General features: G+C 60.3%; 2 protein-coding genes across 6 annotated transcripts; both read right to left on the bottom strand.

Moving 5' to 3' along the window:
• Positions 1–1,686: 1,686 nt before the first annotated feature.
• LOC147599523 (uncharacterized) lies at positions 1,687–5,320 on the bottom strand. Of its 3 annotated transcripts, XM_086755683.1 has the most exons (7): positions 5,273–5,320; positions 5,119–5,190; positions 4,620–4,691; positions 4,147–4,245; positions 3,179–3,286; positions 2,531–2,675; positions 1,687–2,007 (listed from the first exon to the last, which is right to left on the bottom strand). In XM_086755683.1, exons 1-7 carry the CDS (start codon positions 5,307–5,309, stop codon positions 1,956–1,958), a joined length of 585 nt encoding a protein of 194 aa, XP_086611809.1. In that variant the 5' UTR covers positions 5,310–5,320; the 3' UTR covers positions 1,687–1,955. The 3 variants fall into 3 exon arrangements, with proteins under 3 accessions (XP_086611809.1, XP_086611810.1, XP_086611808.1); XM_086755684.1 differs by lacking the exon at positions 4,147–4,245; XM_086755682.1 differs by lacking the exons at positions 1,687–2,007; positions 2,531–2,675; positions 3,179–3,286 and having other exon boundaries at positions 3,315–4,245.
• A 2,958-nt stretch (positions 5,321–8,278) lies between these two features.
• On the bottom strand, positions 8,279–11,912 carry LOC147599522 (uncharacterized). 3 transcript variants are annotated; one of them, XM_086755680.1, is made up of 7 exons: positions 11,865–11,912; positions 11,711–11,782; positions 11,212–11,283; positions 10,739–10,837; positions 9,771–9,878; positions 9,123–9,267; positions 8,279–8,599 (listed from the first exon to the last, which is right to left on the bottom strand). In XM_086755680.1, exons 1-7 carry the CDS (start codon positions 11,899–11,901, stop codon positions 8,548–8,550), a joined length of 585 nt encoding a protein of 194 aa, XP_086611806.1. In that variant the 5' UTR covers positions 11,902–11,912; the 3' UTR covers positions 8,279–8,547. The 3 variants fall into 3 exon arrangements, with proteins under 3 accessions (XP_086611806.1, XP_086611807.1, XP_086611805.1); XM_086755681.1 differs by lacking the exon at positions 10,739–10,837; XM_086755679.1 differs by lacking the exons at positions 8,279–8,599; positions 9,123–9,267; positions 9,771–9,878 and having other exon boundaries at positions 9,907–10,837.
• Positions 11,913–20,690: the final 8,778 nt, after the last annotated feature.

The raw sequence follows: 20,690 nt of genomic DNA, 5'->3' as shown, positions 1-20,690 counted from the left end.
ATATAAGAAAAAACAGCTCGAGGTTGGAGATAAGGATGGGGAGAAATCTTTAAAGTTACCATTACAGGCAAAACAGACTCGACTTGGGGAAAACTATGCATTTCTTTCTAAAACTAGCAGGAGAATGAGACAGGGAACAGGAGAACCTCTCCCACCTCTCCTTCTTCCCAGGCTTAACATTATCTCTACTACGTTCCCCGCGAGTGGCACAGAGGGGAAGAGGGAATGGGGGTCAGGGTCAGTTCATCACGCGTTGTTTCATGCCGCTGCTTCATCATCGAGGGAAGAACTCCTCGCATTCCTCCCCTTCTCCTTCCTGGGGTCCCTCCCACGGGCCACAGTCCTTCATGAAACTGCTCCGGCATGGGTCATCTCTTCCACAGGGTGCAGACCCTCCAGAACAGCTGTCCCAGCGGGGCCTCCACGGGCCACAGCCTCCTTCAGGCATCCGCCTGCCCCAGCGTGAGGTTCTCCACGGGCTGCAGGTGGATCTCTGCTCCTCCGTGGGCCTCCATGGGCTGCAGGGGGACAACCTGCTCCACCGTGGTCGTCACCACAGGCTGCAGGGGAATCTTCGCCAGGAGCCACATTACTGCTCCCCCTCCTTCTTCACTGACCGTGGCGTCTGCAGCCGTTCCTCTCACAAGAAAAATTCTTCACCACAGGCTGGCAGACGCCTCTCAGGATCTTTTTACATCTCATTCACATCTCATCTCCTCTCCACTTCTTGCAGCTGGGCTGGGCCGAGTCGGGCCCAGTTGGCCGCCCGGTGGGAGCCCAGAGGGTGAGGCCTGCAAGGCCCACAAGGCTCGCGCCTCCCCCTCTCTGACCCCGCTCAGCTGCTTCACATCTTCTCTCCTTCTTTTTCCCGTTTTCCCCTTCCTAAATACGTTATCGCAGAGACGTTATCACGGAACATTCTACTACCAATTGCCTCGGCCTTGGCCAGCAGCGCATCCGCCCTAGGCCTGGCCAAGTCCACTGAACAAAGGGGAACAACTTCTAGCAGTTTCATGCAGAAGCTGCCACCTTAGGCCCTGCCTCACTAAACAAAACCAGAACAGATGCCATCCAGAGGCACCTGGGCAGGCTCAAGAAGTGGGTTCATGTGAACCTCATGGGGTTCAACAAGGCCAATGCAAGGCCGTGTTCTGGACCCGCTCCAACAGGTCCATGTCTTTCCTGTGCCGAGGGCTCCAGAGCTGGACGCCGTAGTGCACGTGGGGTCTCACCAGAGCGGGGCAGAGGGGCAGAATCGCTTCCTTTGGCCTGCTGGCCACACTTCTTTTGGTGCAGCCCGGGATACGGTGGGCTTTCCCGGATGCGAGCACACATTGCCGGCTCCTGCCCAGCTTTTCCTGCACCAGCACGCCTAAGTCCTTCTCGGCAGGGCTGCTCTCAATCCCTTCACGCCCTCAGCCTGCATTGACACCACGGGTTGCCCTGACCCTCAGCCGCTCAGGGCTCGGCCGCTGGTCGGAGGAGCCCCATCCCTGGCTGTGGCCTGCCAACACCGTGGGTGTTCACGGCTACGCCTGCGTGTGGAGCTCAGACAGCGCTGGGGCCTCGTGGGGTTTGGAGACAGCGCTGGGGCCTTGTGGGGTTTGCTGTTGGTACCACCCAGACACTTGTGCAACAGCTCTGTCTCTCTTTATTTTGAAATAAATGCCTGATCCTCAAAGTGGGGCTTCTGTCAGCCCAACCCCAGTGCTGGTGGGGCTGCCTTCAGTCCTTGTCGCACACCAGAGGGCTTGTGCAGTGAAGGGGCCTTTTTGGTTGGGGCTGGAGGGCGCCGGGCTGGTTCCACGGCCACCACAGGCCAGGCGGGGACGGGCTCGAGGGACATGGGGCCGAGGGGGTGGTGGGCACGCCAGTTTTCCAGGCACAAGCATCTGCTGATGGCATTGGGTCTGGCTCTCAGGGAGGCTGGCACGGCTGCTCGGGCTTTTGGAGGGTCAGGGGGAGCCACCACTTTCCAGCTCGTCTTCTGAAGCTCCAGGGGCATGCCTGTGGAGAGAGGAGGCTGCTGAGGCCCTCAACTGCAGAAGTGACAGAGCGACTCTCCTCTGCAGCATGGCCCGGAGCTGGCAAGGCTCACCACCACGGGCTGAGCTGCTGGCAGCCCTTGGCCGAGGTGGACACCTGCACCTCCTGGCACCACCCAGCAGGGACATTCCTGCGAGCACTTTCACCGGTCAGGAGCGGGCGCTCGGGCGCATCTCGCTTCCTAGGGCAATCTTGTGCCCCACTCTTTCTCGCCATCACCCGGCTCTGCCTGTGCCCGTGACTCCTGGGGGCCACTCTGTCCTGGCAGGCTCAGTTGGAGCTGACACTGGCTCCAGTCAGAGCGGGCTCCCAGCGTGGCGGCCCAGGAATTAAGGGGCCAATTACAGCACCTGACAGCAGCAGAAACTTCAGCAGAGTTGTTTGGCCAACCACCAACTCGCCACGAGAAATGCTGACCAGAAATGCTTTGTGGCTAGGAGCAGCTGTCTAAGGAAGCAATGGGAGGGAAAAATCAACAACTCACTGTTTGCTCTCCCTCCACTTGCACAGCACAACACAGAGGAACGTCGTTGCAAGGATGGCGTAAGCCCCGGCCACTGCTGCGATGATCTTGTAGACCATTGCATCGTCTTTGTGACTGGCACCAGTGGCCGTCTGGCACAGCTCATCTGCAGGAGCAGTTCAGAATGTTAGTTCGTCCTGTGCAGCACTGGGAAGCTTGCAGCACCTCTGATGTGGCCAGGAAGTTCTCTGTTTCCCCCCACTGCTGGTGCCTGGAGGCGCGCTCCCATCCTTTGGGACAGGTTGAGCCGCCAAACAAATCGCAGAAGGGCAGAAGGAGAGCACGTGGGGGAGTGCAGCTGCTGCACCAGCGGCTCCTTCGAGGGACAGGGACAGAAACCATCCCTGCAGCAGGGAGTGCCACCCCCAACTGTCCCTCCGCCCGGGCCAGCTCCCACCCCCCGACCGGACAGAGTCAGGCCTTCTCAAGAGGCACTTTGGGCCTTGCTCTCCCCTTCTGCCTTTTCTACAGCACGGGCACCGCTTGCAGGCGCTCCCAGGCTGCAGGATGTGGCTGCTGAGGTGACGTGTAAGCACGGGCGCTGGGGGAAGAGCCAGACACACAGCGATCCCGATGGGTGACACCCGCCGACCAAGGGACAACAATTACCGGGCTTGCCCGTGGCTTGCATCTCCTCTGCCTCTTCAGCAGGGACTGGCGCTGAGCCGCTACTCCCTCCTCGAAACCCCTTCTCCTGCAGAGCCTTTCGATCCCTCTCTGCAGAAAGAAAGCGGGACAGCTGGATCAGATGGAACCATTCCCCATGACGGAGATGGCATCTTCAGGAGGCAGTACTTCTCCAAGACATTGATAAGGCTCAGAAACAAGGCCTGGGCTTTTGGGGCTGCGCCTAGGCACTGCTCCAAACACGCCTGACCTGCTGGGAGACCAGGAAATTGCAGGCCATCTTCTGGTTTGCATTGCACGTAGTGCGTTTTTGGCCAACTCTAAGGGGATGCCGAACGCCTTCCTTCCAAGAGGACCGGAAGAAGCCGCAGCCGGGCCAGCCGGGAAACAGCCCTTCTGAGGAGAGCTCCTCCGCAAGGCCCTCGTGCCCTTCCCCGGAAGCAAAAGCAAAGTCATCCCAGCCCAGCTGTCGGTGTGCACGTGGGAAATGCAACTCAACCCAAAAAGCCTGCAGGATCAGCATCTCCACCTGACTTCCTGCACTGCCAACGGGCAACCAGCATTGCTTGGGACCGTGCTCCCGCCTGGAGCTGGCCCAGTGGACGAGCAGAGCTGGGCACGAGCTGGACACAAGAAGTTCAGCACACACCAGGCCCTCAGATCTCCACAGCCGTGTCTGCACAAACCCACTGCAAGCCCTAATGGTAAAACTGGGGCAGTAGCTGCCCCTGGCGCTCGGCTGGAACCAAAAGTGGCAGCAGAGGCTCTGCGCTCTCTCTGTGGCTCGACAGCGCCTGCCTGCAAGGCAGCATCACTGCTGAAACCCAGCATCGCTGCTGCGAGGCTCTGATCGCTCCCTGCCCGCTGCGCGGGCCACGGTGTGTCCAGGCGCGGGTCTGGAACCTCCGCTTGCCGAGCCTCCCGGCTAAGGCAGAGGGAAGGATACCCACCGAGTCCTCTCGCCAGCTCCTTCAGCATTAGACTCAGGAGCTCAGGTGACTCCAGGTACATGTTTCCTCCTTCACCTTGGTCCTTTGCTCCTGGAGTACCTTAACAGAAGGTATTCGTCGGTTCAGTTTCACGGGAATAAAATATGGAAAAACCAGTGCTGAGCCTGTGAGGTCAGCAGAGACAGACAGACGGAGACGCCTGCGATGCCAGCCGGGCTGAGCGCAGCATCCGGCCGAGGAGCTGGAAGAGTCCTCCCTACGGGCACACCCGTCACTCAACACCCAGAGAAGCTTCCCTCATCCCTGGTGACCTGCATGGGCAGGACTGAGGCGCCGAAGCCGTAAGGGCATCGCACAAGGAGAGGGCACACACGTGCACGTCTCCATCCTCCCACCCGCAGAGGCGCCCGGCTGGCTGACCCTTGGGCTTTCGGCTGGCAGCTCTCAAAGGGAGGAAAAAAGCCAGGACCTACCCACGCCACCTTGCGGAGGCTCCATCCCGAAATTCAGCCAGGAAGCTGGCTCGTCTTCGCCTACAGGCATGGCTGCAAACAAGCACAGGACAGAACACCGGTCAAGGTTCTTCTTCCGATCAGAGCGGCAGGGCTGCAATGCAGAGAGGGGATTACGCCAGGGCACTCATCTCTCCCTTCCACTCAGGAGCACGGCGCAAAGAGTTCCTGCGTGCCCCACGGTGCACAAGTGCCACCGTGCTGGGGTGAGGCAAAGCACGCGCGGAGCTGCCAAAAGAAAGGGTGCCCTGGAGCCCACACCAGCTCTGAACTCAACCCCAACAAGCCTGGGGCCTTGGCAGCGCCACCGGCAGCAGCTCAGGCTCCCAGGGACTGGCAAAGACAGCTCTGCAAGGCAACGCGCCGCGGGGCACAGCACCGGGCCCGACCCGTTCCCTCTCTGCTCTTTCACACGCAAGGAAGGTGAAAAGATAAACGCTCCTTCTTCCAGCTGACTTACCCCTGGGATTGCTCTCAGGCGCCACGGTAGGACTAGGCCAAGAAATCGGGAAGCCCTCGACCTGGGCAAGACCTTAAGGAAAATGGCACGTGAATGAGCTCTTGCCACACTGCCGTTGATTATTCCGTCAAGGAGAGGGACATTGAGAACGTACCTCCAGGATACTCCGGGGGCTCCGGAGCAACATCCATCCAAGAAGGTGGATAACCTTCAGCATCCTCAGCTGGAAGCAAGCACAGATGAGAAACCTTTCCATTGCCTGTTGGGAGCCACTGCTGCCTGAGAGAACTGCAGGCACCGCGAGGGGGTCAGGGAACCACGTGCGAGCCAGATGGAGGTCGAGCTTGCCAAAGCTGCAGAGCGGCCTGGGGACCTCTAGGCTGGCTCCCGGCAGCTCTCCAAACACGCTTTCCAGGCCACGCGCAACAGCCCTCGAGGAGTGGATGGACCAGCACACGGCCCCTCGGGGCTTTCTTAGCGGGAGAGCTCTTGCGCACACGGAGGAAGCCCTCGCTGAAAAAAGCCGTCATCCACGCATCTCGGGGAGAAGGGTCCGCTGGCCCCTGAAAAGCTGCACCAGCGCTGCCCGCTTACCTGCTCCCTGCGCTCGCCACGGAGCAGCCAGGGCAGGCCTGGCACGCATGGCAACCAGGAGGAAGAGGATGAGGAGGAGACGACGGACGGGAGCCATGGTCCCCTGCACTCGCACCATCACGCTGCTGCTGCCGCTGCTGCAGCTCCTGTAGTGTGGCCAGGGGCTGAGCAGCCGGCTGCTGTGGCCACTGTGGCACCACGGGGTGCTGTGACCTCACAGCCCCACTGTGACCTCACGGCACCACTGTGACCTCACGGCACCACTGTGACCTCGCGGCCAGGCCGAGGCTGCATGAGGACGGCTCTCAGGACGCTGCTGGAGAGCTGCTGGAGCACAGCCGGGGGAGCTGCCGTCCCGAGGAGGGAAGCACGTCCCGTCGGGCAGCTCTGCCCGAGGGCTGGACACAGTCCTGTGGCAGCTTCACCCGCCTGCAGCTAGGAAGCTTCCAGACCTGTGTGGCTGTTGTAAAGAGGAGTCTTCAGCCAGTGAGACCTGACCACATGTGACCACAGCTCAGATTGCACTAGGGTCTCTCTCTAAATTGGAGCGATACGGATCTGACGGATGGACTGTTCGGTGGATAAGGAATTGGTTGGATGGTCGCATCCAGAGGCTAGTGGTCAACGGCTCGATGTCAAGATGGAAAACAATGACGAGTGGTGTCCCTCAGGGGTCTGTGCTGGGACCGGTACTGTTCAGTATCTTCGACAATGGTACAGACAGTGGGATGACGTGCACGCTCAGCAAGTTTACAGATGACTCCAGGCTGAGCAGTGTGCTTGTCTCTGCTGAGGGATGTCGTAGCTCAGCCCTGATCGGGACCAGACTACACAGTCTCTCTCTCACTGCCCCCGCCCTCCAAGAGAATAGGGAGAGATAATATAAGAAAAAACAGCTCGAGGTTGGAGATAAGGATGGGGAGAAATCTTTAAAGTTACCATTACAGGCAAAACAGACTCGACTTGGGGAAAACTATGCATTTCTTTCTAAAACTAGCAGGAGAATGAGACAGGGAACAGGAGAACCTCTCCCACCTCTCCTTCTTCCCAGGCTTAACATTATCTCTACTACGTTCCCCGCGAGTGGCACAGAGGGGAAGAGGGAATGGGGGTCAGGGTCAGTTCATCACGCGTTGTTTCATGCCGCTGCTTCATCATCGAGGGAAGAACTCCTCGCATTCCTCCCCTTCTCCTTCCTGGGGTCCCTCCCACGGGCCACAGTCCTTCATGAAACTGCTCCGGCATGGGTCATCTCTTCCACAGGGTGCAGACCCTCCAGAACAGCTGTCCCAGCGGGGCCTCCACGGGCCACAGCCTCCTTCAGGCATCCGCCTGCCCCAGCGTGAGGTTCTCCACGGGCTGCAGGTGGATCTCTGCTCCTCCGTGGGCCTCCATGGGCTGCAGGGGGACAACCTGCTCCACCGTGGTCGTCACCACAGGCTGCAGGGGAATCTTCGCCAGGAGCCACATTACTGCTCCCCCTCCTTCTTCACTGACCGTGGCGTCTGCAGCCGTTCCTCTCACAAGAAAAATTCTTCACCACAGGCTGGCAGACGCCTCTCAGGATCTTTTTACATCTCATTCACATCTCATCTCCTCTCCACTTCTTGCAGCTGGGCTGGGCCGAGTCGGGCCCAGTTGGCCGCCCGGTGGGAGCCCAGAGGGTGAGGCCTGCAAGGCCCACAAGGCTCGCGCCTCCCCCTCTCTGACCCCGCTCAGCTGCTTCACATCTTCTCTCCTTCTTTTTCCCGTTTTCCCCTTCCTAAATACGTTATCGCAGAGACGTTATCACGGAACATTCTACTACCAATTGCCTCGGCCTTGGCCAGCAGCGCATCCGCCCTAGGCCTGGCCAAGTCCACTGAACAAAGGGGAACAACTTCTAGCAGTTTCATGCAGAAGCTGCCACCTTAGGCCCTGCCTCACTAAACAAAACCAGAACAGATGCCATCCAGAGGCACCTGGGCAGGCTCAAGAAGTGGGTTCATGTGAACCTCATGGGGTTCAACAAGGCCAATGCAAGGCCGTGTTCTGGACCCGCTCCAACAGGTCCATGTCTTTCCTGTGCCGAGGGCTCCAGAGCTGGACGCCGTAGTGCACGTGGGGTCTCACCAGAGCGGGGCAGAGGGGCAGAATCGCTTCCTTTGGCCTGCTGGCCACACTTCTTTTGGTGCAGCCCGGGATACGGTGGGCTTTCCCGGATGCGAGCACACATTGCCGGCTCCTGCCCAGCTTTTCCTGCACCAGCACGCCTAAGTCCTTCTCGGCAGGGCTGCTCTCAATCCCTTCACGCCCTCAGCCTGCATTGACACCACGGGTTGCCCTGACCCTCAGCCGCTCAGGGCTCGGCCGCTGGTCGGAGGAGCCCCATCCCTGGCTGTGGCCTGCCAACACCGTGGGTGTTCACGGCTACGCCTGCGTGTGGAGCTCAGACAGCGCTGGGGCCTCGTGGGGTTTGGAGACAGCGCTGGGGCCTTGTGGGGTTTGCTGTTGGTACCACCCAGACACTTGTGCAACAGCTCTGTCTCTCTTTATTTTGAAATAAATGCCTGATCCTCAAAGTGGGGCTTCTGTCAGCCCAACCCCAGTGCTGGTGGGGCTGCCTTCAGTCCTTGTCGCACACCAGAGGGCTTGTGCAGTGAAGGGGCCTTTTTGGTTGGGGCTGGAGGGCGCCGGGCTGGTTCCACGGCCACCACAGGCCAGGCGGGGACGGGCTCGAGGGACATGGGGCCGAGGGGGTGGTGGGCACGCCAGTTTTCCAGGCACAAGCATCTGCTGATGGCATTGGGTCTGGCTCTCAGGGAGGCTGGCACGGCTGCTCGGGCTTTTGGAGGGTCAGGGGGAGCCACCACTTTCCAGCTCGTCTTCTGAAGCTCCAGGGGCATGCCTGTGGAGAGAGGAGGCTGCTGAGGCCCTCAACTGCAGAAGTGACAGAGCGACTCTCCTCTGCAGCATGGCCCGGAGCTGGCAAGGCTCACCACCACGGGCTGAGCTGCTGGCAGCCCTTGGCCGAGGTGGACACCTGCACCTCCTGGCACCACCCAGCAGGGACATTCCTGCGAGCACTTTCACCGGTCAGGAGCGGGCGCTCGGGCGCATCTCGCTTCCTAGGGCAATCTTGTGCCCCACTCTTTCTCGCCATCACCCGGCTCTGCCTGTGCCCGTGACTCCTGGGGGCCACTCTGTCCTGGCAGGCTCAGTTGGAGCTGACACTGGCTCCAGTCAGAGCGGGCTCCCAGCGTGGCGGCCCAGGAATTAAGGGGCCAATTACAGCACCTGACAGCAGCAGAAACTTCAGCAGAGTTGTTTGGCCGACCACCAACTCGCCACGAGAAATGCTGACCAGAAATGCTTTGTGGCTAGGAGCAGCTGTCTAAGGAAGCAATGGGAGGGAAAAATCAACAACTCACTGTTTGCTCTCCCTCCACTTGCACAGCACAACACAGAGGAACGTCGTTGCAAGGATGGCGTAAGCCCCGGCCACTGCTGCGATGATCTTGTAGACCATTGCATCGTCTTTGTGACTGGCACCAGTGGCCGTCTGGCACAGCTCATCTGCAGGAGCAGTTCAGAATGTTAGTTCGTCCTGTGCAGCACTGGGAAGCTTGCAGCACCTCTGATGTGGCCAGGAAGTTCTCTGTTTCCCCCCACTGCTGGTGCCTGGAGGCGCGCTCCCATCCTTTGGGACAGGTTGAGCCGCCAAACAAATCGCAGAAGGGCAGAAGGAGAGCACGTGGGGGAGTGCAGCTGCTGCACCAGCGGCTCCTTCGAGGGACAGGGACAGAAACCATCCCTGCAGCAGGGAGTGCCACCCCCAACTGTCCCTCCGCCCGGGCCAGCTCCCACCCCCCGACCGGACAGAGTCAGGCCTTCTCAAGAGGCACTTTGGGCCTTGCTCTCCCCTTCTGCCTTTTCTACAGCACGGGCACCGCTTGCAGGCGCTCCCAGGCTGCAGGATGTGGCTGCTGAGGTGACGTGTAAGCACGGGCGCTGGGGGAAGAGCCAGACACACAGCGATCCCGATGGGTGACACCCGCCGACCAAGGGACAACAATTACCGGGCTTGCCCGTGGCTTGCATCTCCTCTGCCTCTTCAGCAGGGACTGGCGCTGAGCCGCTACTCCCTCCTCGAAACCCCTTCTCCTGCAGAGCCTTTCGATCCCTCTCTGCAGAAAGAAAGCGGGACAGCTGGATCAGATGGAACCATTCCCCATGACGGAGATGGCATCTTCAGGAGGCAGTACTTCTCCAAGACATTGATAAGGCTCAGAAACAAGGCCTGGGCTTTTGGGGCTGCGCCTAGGCACTGCTCCAAACACGCCTGACCTGCTGGGAGACCAGGAAATTGCAGGCCATCTTCTGGTTTGCATTGCACGTAGTGCGTTTTTGGCCAACTCTAAGGGGATGCCGAACGCCTTCCTTCCAAGAGGACCGGAAGAAGCCGCAGCCGGGCCAGCCGGGAAACAGCCCTTCTGAGGAGAGCTCCTCCGCAAGGCCCTCGTGCCCTTCCCCGGAAGCAAAAGCAAAGTCATCCCAGCCCAGCTGTCGGTGTGCACGTGGGAAATGCAACTCAACCCAAAAAGCCTGCAGGATCAGCATCTCCACCTGACTTCCTGCACTGCCAACGGGCAACCAGCATTGCTTGGGACCGTGCTCCCGCCTGGAGCTGGCCCAGTGGACGAGCAGAGCTGGGCACGAGCTGGACACAAGAAGTTCAGCACACACCAGGCCCTCAGATCTCCACAGCCGTGTCTGCACAAACCCACTGCAAGCCCTAATGGTAAAACTGGGGCAGTAGCTGCCCCTGGCGCTCGGCTGGAACCAAAAGTGGCAGCAGAGGCTCTGCGCTCTCTCTGTGGCTCGACAGCGCCTGCCTGCAAGGCAGCATCACTGCTGAAACCCAGCATCGCTGCTGCGAGGCTCTGATCGCTCCCTGCCCGCTGCGCGGGCCACGGTGTGTCCAGGCGCGGGTCTGGAACCTCCGCTTGCCGAGCCTCCCGGCTAAGGCAGAGGGAAGGATACCCACCGAGTCCTCTCGCCAGCTCCTTCAGCATTAGACTCAGGAGCTCAGGTGACTCCAGGTACATGTTTCCTCCTTCACCTTGGTCCTTTGCTCCTGGAGTACCTTAACAGAAGGTATTCGTCGGTTCAGTTTCACGGGAATAAAATATGGAAAAACCAGTGCTGAGCCTGTGAGGTCAGCAGAGACAGACAGACGGAGACGCCTGCGATGCCAGCCGGGCTGAGCGCAGCATCCGGCCGAGGAGCTGGAAGAGTCCTCCCTACGGGCACACCCGTCACTCAACACCCAGAGAAGCTTCCCTCATCCCTGGTGACCTGCATGGGCAGGACTGAGGCGCCGAAGCCGTAAGGGCATCGCACAAGGAGAGGGCACACACGTGCACGTCTCCATCCTCCCACCCGCAGAGGCGCCCGGCTGGCTGACCCTTGGGCTTTCGGCTGGCAGCTCTCAAAGGGAGGAAAAAAGCCAGGACCTACCCACGCCACCTTGCGGAGGCTCCATCCCGAAATTCAGCCAGGAAGCTGGCTCGTCTTCGCCTACAGGCATGGCTGCAAACAAGCACAGGACAGAACACCGGTCAAGGTTCTTCTTCCGATCAGAGCGGCAGGGCTGCAATGCAGAGAGGGGATTACGCCAGGGCACTCATCTCTCCCTTCCACTCAGGAGCACGGCGCAAAGAGTTCCTGCGTGCCCCACGGTGCACAAGTGCCACCGTGCTGGGGTGAGGCAAAGCACGCGCGGAGCTGCCAAAAGAAAGGGTGCCCTGGAGCCCACACCAGCTCTGAACTCAACCCCAACAAGCCTGGGGCCTTGGCAGCGCCACCGGCAGCAGCTCAGGCTCCCAGGGACTGGCAAAGACAGCTCTGCAAGGCAACGCGCCGCGGGGCACAGCACCGGGCCCGACCCGTTCCCTCTCTGCTCTTTCACACGCAAGGAAGGTGAAAAGATAAACGCTCCTTCTTCCAGCTGACTTACCCCTGGGATTGCTCTCAGGCGCCACGGTAGGACTAGGCCAAGAAATCGGGAAGCCCTCGACCTGGGCAAGACCTTAAGGAAAATGGCACGTGAATGAGCTCTTGCCACACTGCCGTTGATTATTCCGTCAAGGAGAGGGACATTGAGAACGTACCTCCAGGATACTCCGGGGGCTCCGGAGCAACATCCATCCAAGAAGGTGGATAACCTTCAGCATCCTCAGCTGGAAGCAAGCACAGATGAGAAACCTTTCCATTGCCTGTTGGGAGCCACTGCTGCCTGAGAGAACTGCAGGCACCGCGAGGGGGTCAGGGAACCACGTGCGAGCCAGATGGAGGTCGAGCTTGCCAAAGCTGCAGAGCGGCCTGGGGACCTCTAGGCTGGCTCCCGGCAGCTCTCCAAACACGCTTTCCAGGCCACGCGCAACAGCCCTCGAGGAGTGGATGGACCAGCACACGGCCCCTCGGGGCTTTCTTAGCGGGAGAGCTCTTGCGCACACGGAGGAAGCCCTCGCTGAAAAAAGCCGTCATCCACGCATCTCGGGGAGAAGGGTCCGCTGGCCCCTGAAAAGCTGCACCAGCGCTGCCCGCTTACCTGCTCCCTGCGCTCGCCACGGAGCAGCCAGGGCAGGCCTGGCACGCATGGCAACCAGGAGGAAGAGGATGAGGAGGAGACGACGGACGGGAGCCATGGTCCCCTGCACTCGCACCATCACGCTGCTGCTGCCGCTGCTGCAGCTCCTGTAGTGTGGCCAGGGGCTGAGCAGCCGGCTGCTGTGGCCACTGTGGCACCACGGGGTGCTGTGACCTCACAGCCCCACTGTGACCTCACGGCACCACTGTGACCTCACGGCACCACTGTGACCTCGCGGCCAGGCCGAGGCTGCATGAGGACGGCTCTCAGGACGCTGCTGGAGAGCTGCTGGAGCACAGCCGGGGGAGCTGCCGTCCCGAGGAGGGAAGCACGTCCCGTCGGGCAGCTCTGCCCGAGGGCTGGACACAGTCCTGTGGCAGCTTCACCCGCCTGCAGCTAGGAAGCTTCCAGACCTGTGTGGCTGTTGTAAAGAGGAGTCTTCAGCCAGTGAGACCTGACCACATGTGACCACAGCTCAGATTGCACTAGGGTCTCTCTCTAAATTGGAGCGATACGGATCTGACGGATGGACTGTTCGGTGGATAAGGAATTGGTTGGATGGTCGCATCCAGAGGCTAGTGGTCAACGGCTCGATGTCAAGATGGAAAACAATGACGAGTGGTGTCCCTCAGGGGTCTGTGCTGGGACCAGTACTGTTCAGTATCTTCGAAAGTGATACAGACAGTGGGATGACGTGCACGCTCAGCAAGTTTACAGATGACTCCAGGCTGAGCAGTGTGCTTGTCTCTGCTGAGGGATGTCGTAGCTCAGCCCTGATCGGGACCAGACTACACAGTCTCTCTCTCACTGCCCCCGCCCTCCAAGAGAATAGGGAGAGATAATATAAGAAAAAACAGCTCGAGGTTGGAGATAAGGATGGGGAGAAATCTTTAAAGTTACCATTACAGGCAAAACAGACTCGACTTGGGGAAAACTATGCATTTCTTTCTAAAACTAGCAGGAGAATGAGACAGGGAACAGGAGAACCTCTCCCACCTCTCCTTCTTCCCAGGCTTAACATTATCTCTACTACGTTCCCCGCGAGTGGCACAGAGGGGAAGAGGGAATGGGGGTCAGGGTCAGTTCATCACGCGTTGTTTCATGCCGCTGCTTCATCATCGAGGGAAGAACTCCTCGCATTCCTCCCCTTCTCCTTCCTGGGGTCCCTCCCACGGGCCACAGTCCTTCATGAAACTGCTCCGGCATGGGTCATCTCTTCCACAGGGTGCAGACCCTCCAGAACAGCTGTCCCAGCGGGGCCTCCACGGGCCACAGCCTCCTTCAGGCATCCGCCTGCCCCAGCGTGAGGTTCTCCACGGGCTGCAGGTGGATCTCTGCTCCTCCGTGGGCCTCCATGGGCTGCAGGGGGACAACCTGCTCCACCGTGGTCGTCACCACAGGCTGCAGGGGAATCTTCGCCAGGAGCCACATTACTGCTCCCCCTCCTTCTTCACTGACCGTGGCGTCTGCAGCCGTTCCTCTCACAAGAAAAATTCTTCACCACAGGCTGGCAGACGCCTCTCAGGATCTTTTTACATCTCATTCACATCTCATCTCCTCTCCACTTCTTGCAGCTGGGCTGGGCCGAGTCGGGCCCAGTTGGCCGCCCGGTGGGAGCCCAGAGGGTGAGGCCTGCAAGGCCCACAAGGCTCGCGCCTCCCCCTCTCTGACCCCGCTCAGCTGCTTCACATCTTCTCTCCTTCTTTTTCCCGTTTTCCCCTTCCTAAATACGTTATCGCAGAGACGTTATCACGGAACATTCTACTACCAATTGCCTCGGCCTTGGCCAGCAGCGCATCCGCCCTAGGCCTGGCCAAGTCCACTGAACAAAGGGGAACAACTTCTAGCAGTTTCATGCAGAAGCTGCCACCTTAGGCCCTGCCTCACTAAACAAAACCAGAACAGATGCCATCCAGAGGCACCTGGGCAGGCTCAAGAAGTGGGTTCATGTGAACCTCATGGGGTTCAACAAGGCCAATGCAAGGCCGTGTTCTGGACCCGCTCCAACAGGTCCATGTCTTTCCTGTGCCGAGGGCTCCAGAGCTGGACGCCGTAGTGCACGTGGGGTCTCACCAGAGCGGGGCAGAGGGGCAGAATCGCTTCCTTTGGCCTGCTGGCCACACTTCTTTTGGTGCAGCCCGGGATACGGTGGGCTTTCCCGGATGCGAGCACACATTGCCGGCTCCTGCCCAGCTTTTCCTGCACCAGCACGCCTAAGTCCTTCTCGGCAGGGCTGCTCTCAATCCCTTCACGCCCTCAGCCTGCATTGACACCACGGGTTGCCCTGACCCTCAGCCGCTCAGGGCTCGGCCGCTGGTCGGAGGAGCCCCATCCCTGGCTGTGGCCTGCCAACACCGTGGGTGTTCACGGCTACGCCTGCGTGTGGAGCTCAGACAGCGCTGGGGCCTCGTGGGGTTTGGAGACAGCGCTGGGGCCTTGTGGGGTTTGCTGTTGGTACCACCCAGACACTTGTGCAACAGCTCTGTCTCTCTTTATTTTGAAATAAATGCCTGATCCTCAAAGTGGGGCTTCTGTCAGCCCAACCCCAGTGCTGGTGGGGCTGCCTTCAGTCCTTGTCGCACACCAGAGGGCTTGTGCAGTGAAGGGGCCTTTTTGGTTGGGGCTGGAGGGCGCCGGGCTGGTTCCACGGCCACCACAGGCCAGGCGGGGACGGGCTCGAGGGACATGGGGCCGAGGGGGTGGTGGGCACGCCAGTTTTCCAGGCACAAGCATCTGCTGATGGCATTGGGTCTGGCTCTCAGGGAGGCTGGCACGGCTGCTCGGGCTTTTGGAGGGTCAGGGGGAGCCACCACTTTCCAGCTCGTCTTCTGAAGCTCCAGGGGCATGCCTGTGGAGAGAGGAGGCTGCTGAGGCCCTCAACTGCAGAAGTGACAGAGCGACTCTCCTCTGCAGCATGGCCCGGAGCTGGCAAGGCTCACCACCACGGGCTGAGCTGCTGGCAGCCCTTGGCCGAGGTGGACACCTGCACCTCCTGGCACCACCCAGCAGGGACATTCCTGCGAGCACTTTCACCGGTCAGGAGCGGGCGCTCGGGCGCATCTCGCTTCCTAGGGCAATCTTGTGCCCCACTCTTTCTCGCCATCACCCGGCTCTGCCTGTGCCCGTGACTCCTGGGGGCCACTCTGTCCTGGCAGGCTCAGTTGGAGCTGACACTGGCTCCAGTCAGAGCGGGCTCCCAGCGTGGCGGCCCAGGAATTAAGGGGCCAATTACAGCACCTGACAGCAGCAGAAACTTCAGCAGAGTTGTTTGGCCGACCACCAACTCGCCACGAGAAATGCTGACCAGAAATGCTTTGTGGCTAGGAGCAGCTGTCTAAGGAAGCAATGGGAGGGAAAAATCAACAACTCACTGTTTGCTCTCCCTCCACTTGCACAGCACAACACAGAGGAACGTCGTTGCAAGGATGGCGTAAGCCCCGGCCACTGCTGCGATGATCTTGTAGACCATTGCATCGTCTTTGTGACTGGCACCAGTGGCCGTCTGGCACAGCTCATCTGCAGGAGCAGTTCAGAATGTTAGTTCGTCCTGTGCAGCACTGGGAAGCTTGCAGCACCTCTGATGTGGCCAGGAAGTTCTCTGTTTCCCCCCACTGCTGGTGCCTGGAGGCACGCTCCCATCCTTTGGGACAGGTTGAGCCGCCAAACAAATCGCAGAAGGGCAGAAGGAGAGCACGTGGGGGAGTGCAGCTGCTGCACCAGCGGCTCCTTCGAGGGACAGGGACAGAAACCATCCCTGCAGCAGGGAGTGCCACCCCCAACTGTCCCTCCGCCCGGGCCAGCTCCCACCCCCCGACCGGACAGAGTCAGGCCTTCTCAAGAGGCACTTTGGGCCTTGCTCTCCCCTTCTGCCTTTTCTACAGCACGGGCACCGCTTGCAGGCGCTCCCAGGCTGCAGGATGTGGCTGCTGAGGTGACGTGTAAGCACAGGCGCTGGGGGAAGAGCCAGACACACAGCGATCCCGATGGGTGACACCCGCCGACCAGGGGACAACAATTACCGGGCTTGCCCGTGGCTTGCATCTCCTCTGCCTCTTCAGCAGGGACTGGCGCTGAGCCGCTACTCCCTCCTCGAAACCCCTTCTCCTGCAGAGCCTTTCGATCCCTCTCTGCAGAAAGAAAGCGGGACAGCTGGATCAGATGGAACCATTCCCCATGACGGAGATGGCATCTTCAGGAGGCAGTACTTCTCCAAGACATTGATAAGGCTCAGAAACAAGGCCTGGGCTTTTGGGGCTGCGCCTAGGCACTGCTCCAAACACGCCTGACCTGCTGGGAGACCAGGAAATTGCAGGCCATCTTCTGGTTTGCATTGCACGTAGTGCGTTTTTGGCCAACTCTAAGGGGATGCCGAACGCCTTCCTTCCAAGAGGACCGGAAGAAGCCGCAGCCGGGCCAGCCGGGAAACAGCCCTTCTGAGGAGGGCTCCTCCGCAAGGCCCTCGTGCCCTTCCCCGGAAGCAAAAGCAAAGTCATCCCAGCCCAGCTGTCGGTGTGCACGTGGGAAATGCAACTCAACCCAAAAAGCCTGCAGGATCAGCATCTCCACCTGACTTCCTGCACTGCCAACGGGCAACCAGCATTGCTTGGGACCATGCTCCCGCCTGGAGCTGGCCCAGTGGACGAGCAGAGCTGGGCACGAGCTGGACACAAGAAGTTCAGCACACACCAGGCCCTCAGATCTCCACAGCCGTGTCTGCACAAACCCACTGCAAGCCCTAATGGTAAAACTGGGGCAGTAGCTGCCCCTGGCGCTCGGCTGGAACCAAAAGTGGCAGCAGAGGCTCTGCGCTCTCTCTGTGGCTCGACAGCGCCTGCCTGCAAGGCAGCATCACTGCTGAAACCCAGCATCGCTGCTGCGAGGCTCTGATCGCTCCCTGCCCGCTGCGCGGGCCACGGTGTGTCCAGGCGCGGGTCTGGAACCTCCGCTTGCCGAGCCTCCCGGCTAAGGCAGAGGGAAGGATACCCACCGAGTCCTCTCGCCAGCTCCTTCAGCATTAGACTCAGGAGCTCAGGTGACTCCAGGTACATGTTTCCTCCTTCACCTTGGTCCTTTGCTCCTGGAGTACCTTAACAGAAGGTATTCGTCGGTTCAGTTTCACGGGAATAAAATATGGAAAAACCAGTGCTGAGCCTGTGAGGTCAGCAGAGACAGACAGACGGAGACGCCTGCGATGCCAGCCGGGCTGAGCGCAGCATCCGGCCGAGGAGCTGGAAGAGTCCTCCCTACGGGCACACCCGTCACTCAACACCCAGAGAAGCTTCCCTCATCCCTGGTGACCTGCATGGGCAGGACTGAGGCGCCGAAGCCGTAAGGGCATCGCACAAGGAGAGGGCACACACGTGCACGTCTCCATCCTCCCACCCGCAGAGGCGCCCGGCTGGCTGACCCTTGGGCTTTCGGCTGGCAGCTCTCAAAGGGAGGAAAAAAGCCAGGACCTACCCACGCCACCTTGCGGAGGCTCCATCCCGAAATTCAGCCAGGAAGCTGGCTCGTCTTCGCCTACAGGCATGGCTGCAAACAAGCACAGGACAGAACACCGGTCAAGGTTCTTCTTCCGATCAGAGCGGCAGGGCTGCAATGCAGAGAGGGGATTACGCCAGGGCACTCATCTCTCCCTTCCACTCAGGAGCACGGCGCAAAGAGTTCCTGCGTGCCCCACGGTGCACAAGTGCCACCGTGCTGGGGTGAGGCAAAGCACGCGCGGAGCTGCCAAAAGAAAGGGTGCCCTGGAGCCCACACCAGCTCTGGACTCAACCCCAACAAGCCTGGGGCCTTGGCAGCGCCACCGGCAGCAGCTCAGGCTCCCAGGGACTGGCAAAGACAGCTCTGCAAGGCAACGCGCCGCGGGGCACAGCACCGGGCCCGACCCGTTCCCTCTCTGCTCTTTCACACGCAAGGAAGGTGAAAAGATAAACGCTCCTTCTTCCAGCTGACTTACCCCTGGGATTGCTCTCAGGCGCCACGGTAGGACTAGGCCAAGAAATCGGGAAGCCCTCGACCTGGGCAAGACCTTAAGGAAAATGGCACGTGAATGAGCTCTTGCCACACTGCCGTTGATTATTCCGTCAAGGAGAGGGACATTGAGAACGTACCTCCAGGATACTCCGGGGGCTCCGGAGCAACATCCATCCAAGAAGGTGGATAACCATTGTCAGCATCCTCAGCTGGAAGCAAGCACAGATGAGAAACCTTTCCATTGCCTGTTGGGAGCCACTGCTGCCTGAGAGAACTGCAGGCACCGCGAGGGGGTCAGGGAACCACGTGCGAGCCAGATGGAGGTCGAGCTTGCCAAAGCTGCAGAGCGGCCTGGGGACCTCTAGGCTGGCTCCCGGCAGCTCTCCAAACACGCTTTCCAGGCCACGCGCAACAGCCCTCGAGGAGTGGATGGACCAGCACACGGCCCCTCGGGGCTTTCTTAGCGGGAGAGCTCTTGCGCACACAGAGGAAGCCCTCGCTGAAAAAAGCCGTCATCCACGCATCTCGGGGAGAAGGGTCCGCTGGCCCCTGAAAAGCTGCACCAGCGCTGCCCGCTTACCTGCTCCCTGCGCTCGCCACGGAGCAGCCAGGGCAGGCCTGGCACGCATGGCAACCAGGAGGAAGAGGATGAGGAGGAGACGACGGACGGGAGCCATGGTCCCCTGCACTCGCACCATCACGCTGCTGCTGCCGCTGCTGCAGCTCCTGTAGTGTGGCCAGGGGCTGAGCAGCCGGCTGCTGTGGCCACTGTGGCACCACGGGGTGCTGTGACCTCACAGCCCCACTGTGACCTCACGGCACCACTGTGACCTCGCGGCCAGGCCGAGGCTGCATGAGGACGGCTCTCAGGACGCTGCTGGAGAGCTGCTGGAGCACAGCCGGGGGAGCTGCCGTCCCGAGGAGGGAAGCACGTCCCGTCGGGCAGCTCTGCCCGAGGGCTGGACACAGTCCTGTGGCAGCTTCACCCGCCTGCAGCTAGGAAGCTTCCAGACCTGTGTGGCTGTTGTAAAGAGGAGTCTTCAGCCAGTGAGACCTGACCACATGTGACCACAGCTCAGATTGCACTAGGGTCTCTCTCTAAATTGGAGCAATACGGACCTGACGGATGGACTGTTCGGTGGATAAGGAATTGGTTGGATGGTCGCATCCAGAGGCTAGTGGTCAACGGCTCGATGTCAAGATGGAAAACAATGACGAGTGGTGTCCCTCAGGGGTCTGTGCTGGGACCAGTACTGTTCAGTATCTTCGAAAGTGATACAGACAGTGGGATGACGTGCACGCTCAGCCAGTTTGCAGATGACTCCAAGCTGAGAGATGTAGTTGTTTCAGCTGAGGGGTGGGGTGCCAATCAGAGGCACCTGGGCAGGCGCAAGAAGTGGGTTCATGTGAACCTCATGGGGTTCAACAAGGCCAATGCAAGGCCATGTTCTGGACCCGCTCCAACAGGTCCATGTCTTTCCTGTGCCGAGGGCTCCAGAGCTGGACGCCGTAGTGCACGTGGGGTCTCACCAGAGCGGGGCAGAGGGGCAGAATGGCTTCCTTTGGCCTGCTGGCCACACTTCTTTTGGTGCAGCCCGGGATACGGTGGGCTTTCCCGGATGCGAGCACACATTGCCGGCTCCTGCCCAGCTTTTCCTGCACCAGCACGCCTAAGTCCTTCTCGGCAGGGCTGCTCTCAATCCCTTCACGCCCTCAGCCTGCATTGACACCACGGGTTGCCCTGACCCTCAGCCGCTCAGGGCTCGGCCGCTGGTCGGAGGAGCCCCATCCCTGGCTGTGGCCTGCCAACACCGTGGGTGTTCACGGCTACGCCTGCGTGTGGAGCTCAGACAGCGCTGGGGCCTCGTGGGGTTTGGAGACAGCGCTGGGGCCTTGTGGGGTTTGCTGTTGGTACCACCCAGACACTTGTGCAACAGCTCTGTCTCTCTTTATTTTGAAATAAATGCCTGATCCTCAAAGTGGGGCTTCTGTCAGCCCAGCCCCAGTGCTGGTGGGGCTGCCTTCAGTCCTTGTCGCACACCAGAGGGCTTGTGCAGTGAAGGGGCCTTTTTGGTTGGGGCTGGAGGGCGCCGGGCTGGTTCCACGGCCACCACAGGCCAGGCGGGGACGGGCTCGAGGGACGTGGGGCCGAGGGGGTGGTGGGCACGCCAGTTTTCCAGGCACAAGCATCTGCTGATGGCATTGGGTCTGGCTCTCAGGGAGGCTGGCACGGCTGCTCAGGCTTTTGGAGGGTCAGGGGGAGCCACCACTTTCCAGCTCGTCTTCTGAAGCTCCAGAGGCATGCCTGTGGAGAGAGGAGGCTGCTGAGGCCCTCAACTGCAGAAGTGACAGAGCGACTCTCCTCTGCAGC

Source organism: Chlamydotis macqueenii, chromosome 10 (assembly GCF_036417535.1).
Source record: "Chlamydotis macqueenii isolate bChlMac1 chromosome 10, bChlMac1.mat, whole genome shotgun sequence".
NCBI classification, from domain to species: domain Eukaryota; kingdom Metazoa; phylum Chordata; class Aves; order Otidiformes; family Otididae; genus Chlamydotis; species Chlamydotis macqueenii.
The sequence above is the reverse complement of the archived record's forward strand: the minus strand, read 5'-3'. Positions and strand labels throughout refer to the sequence as shown.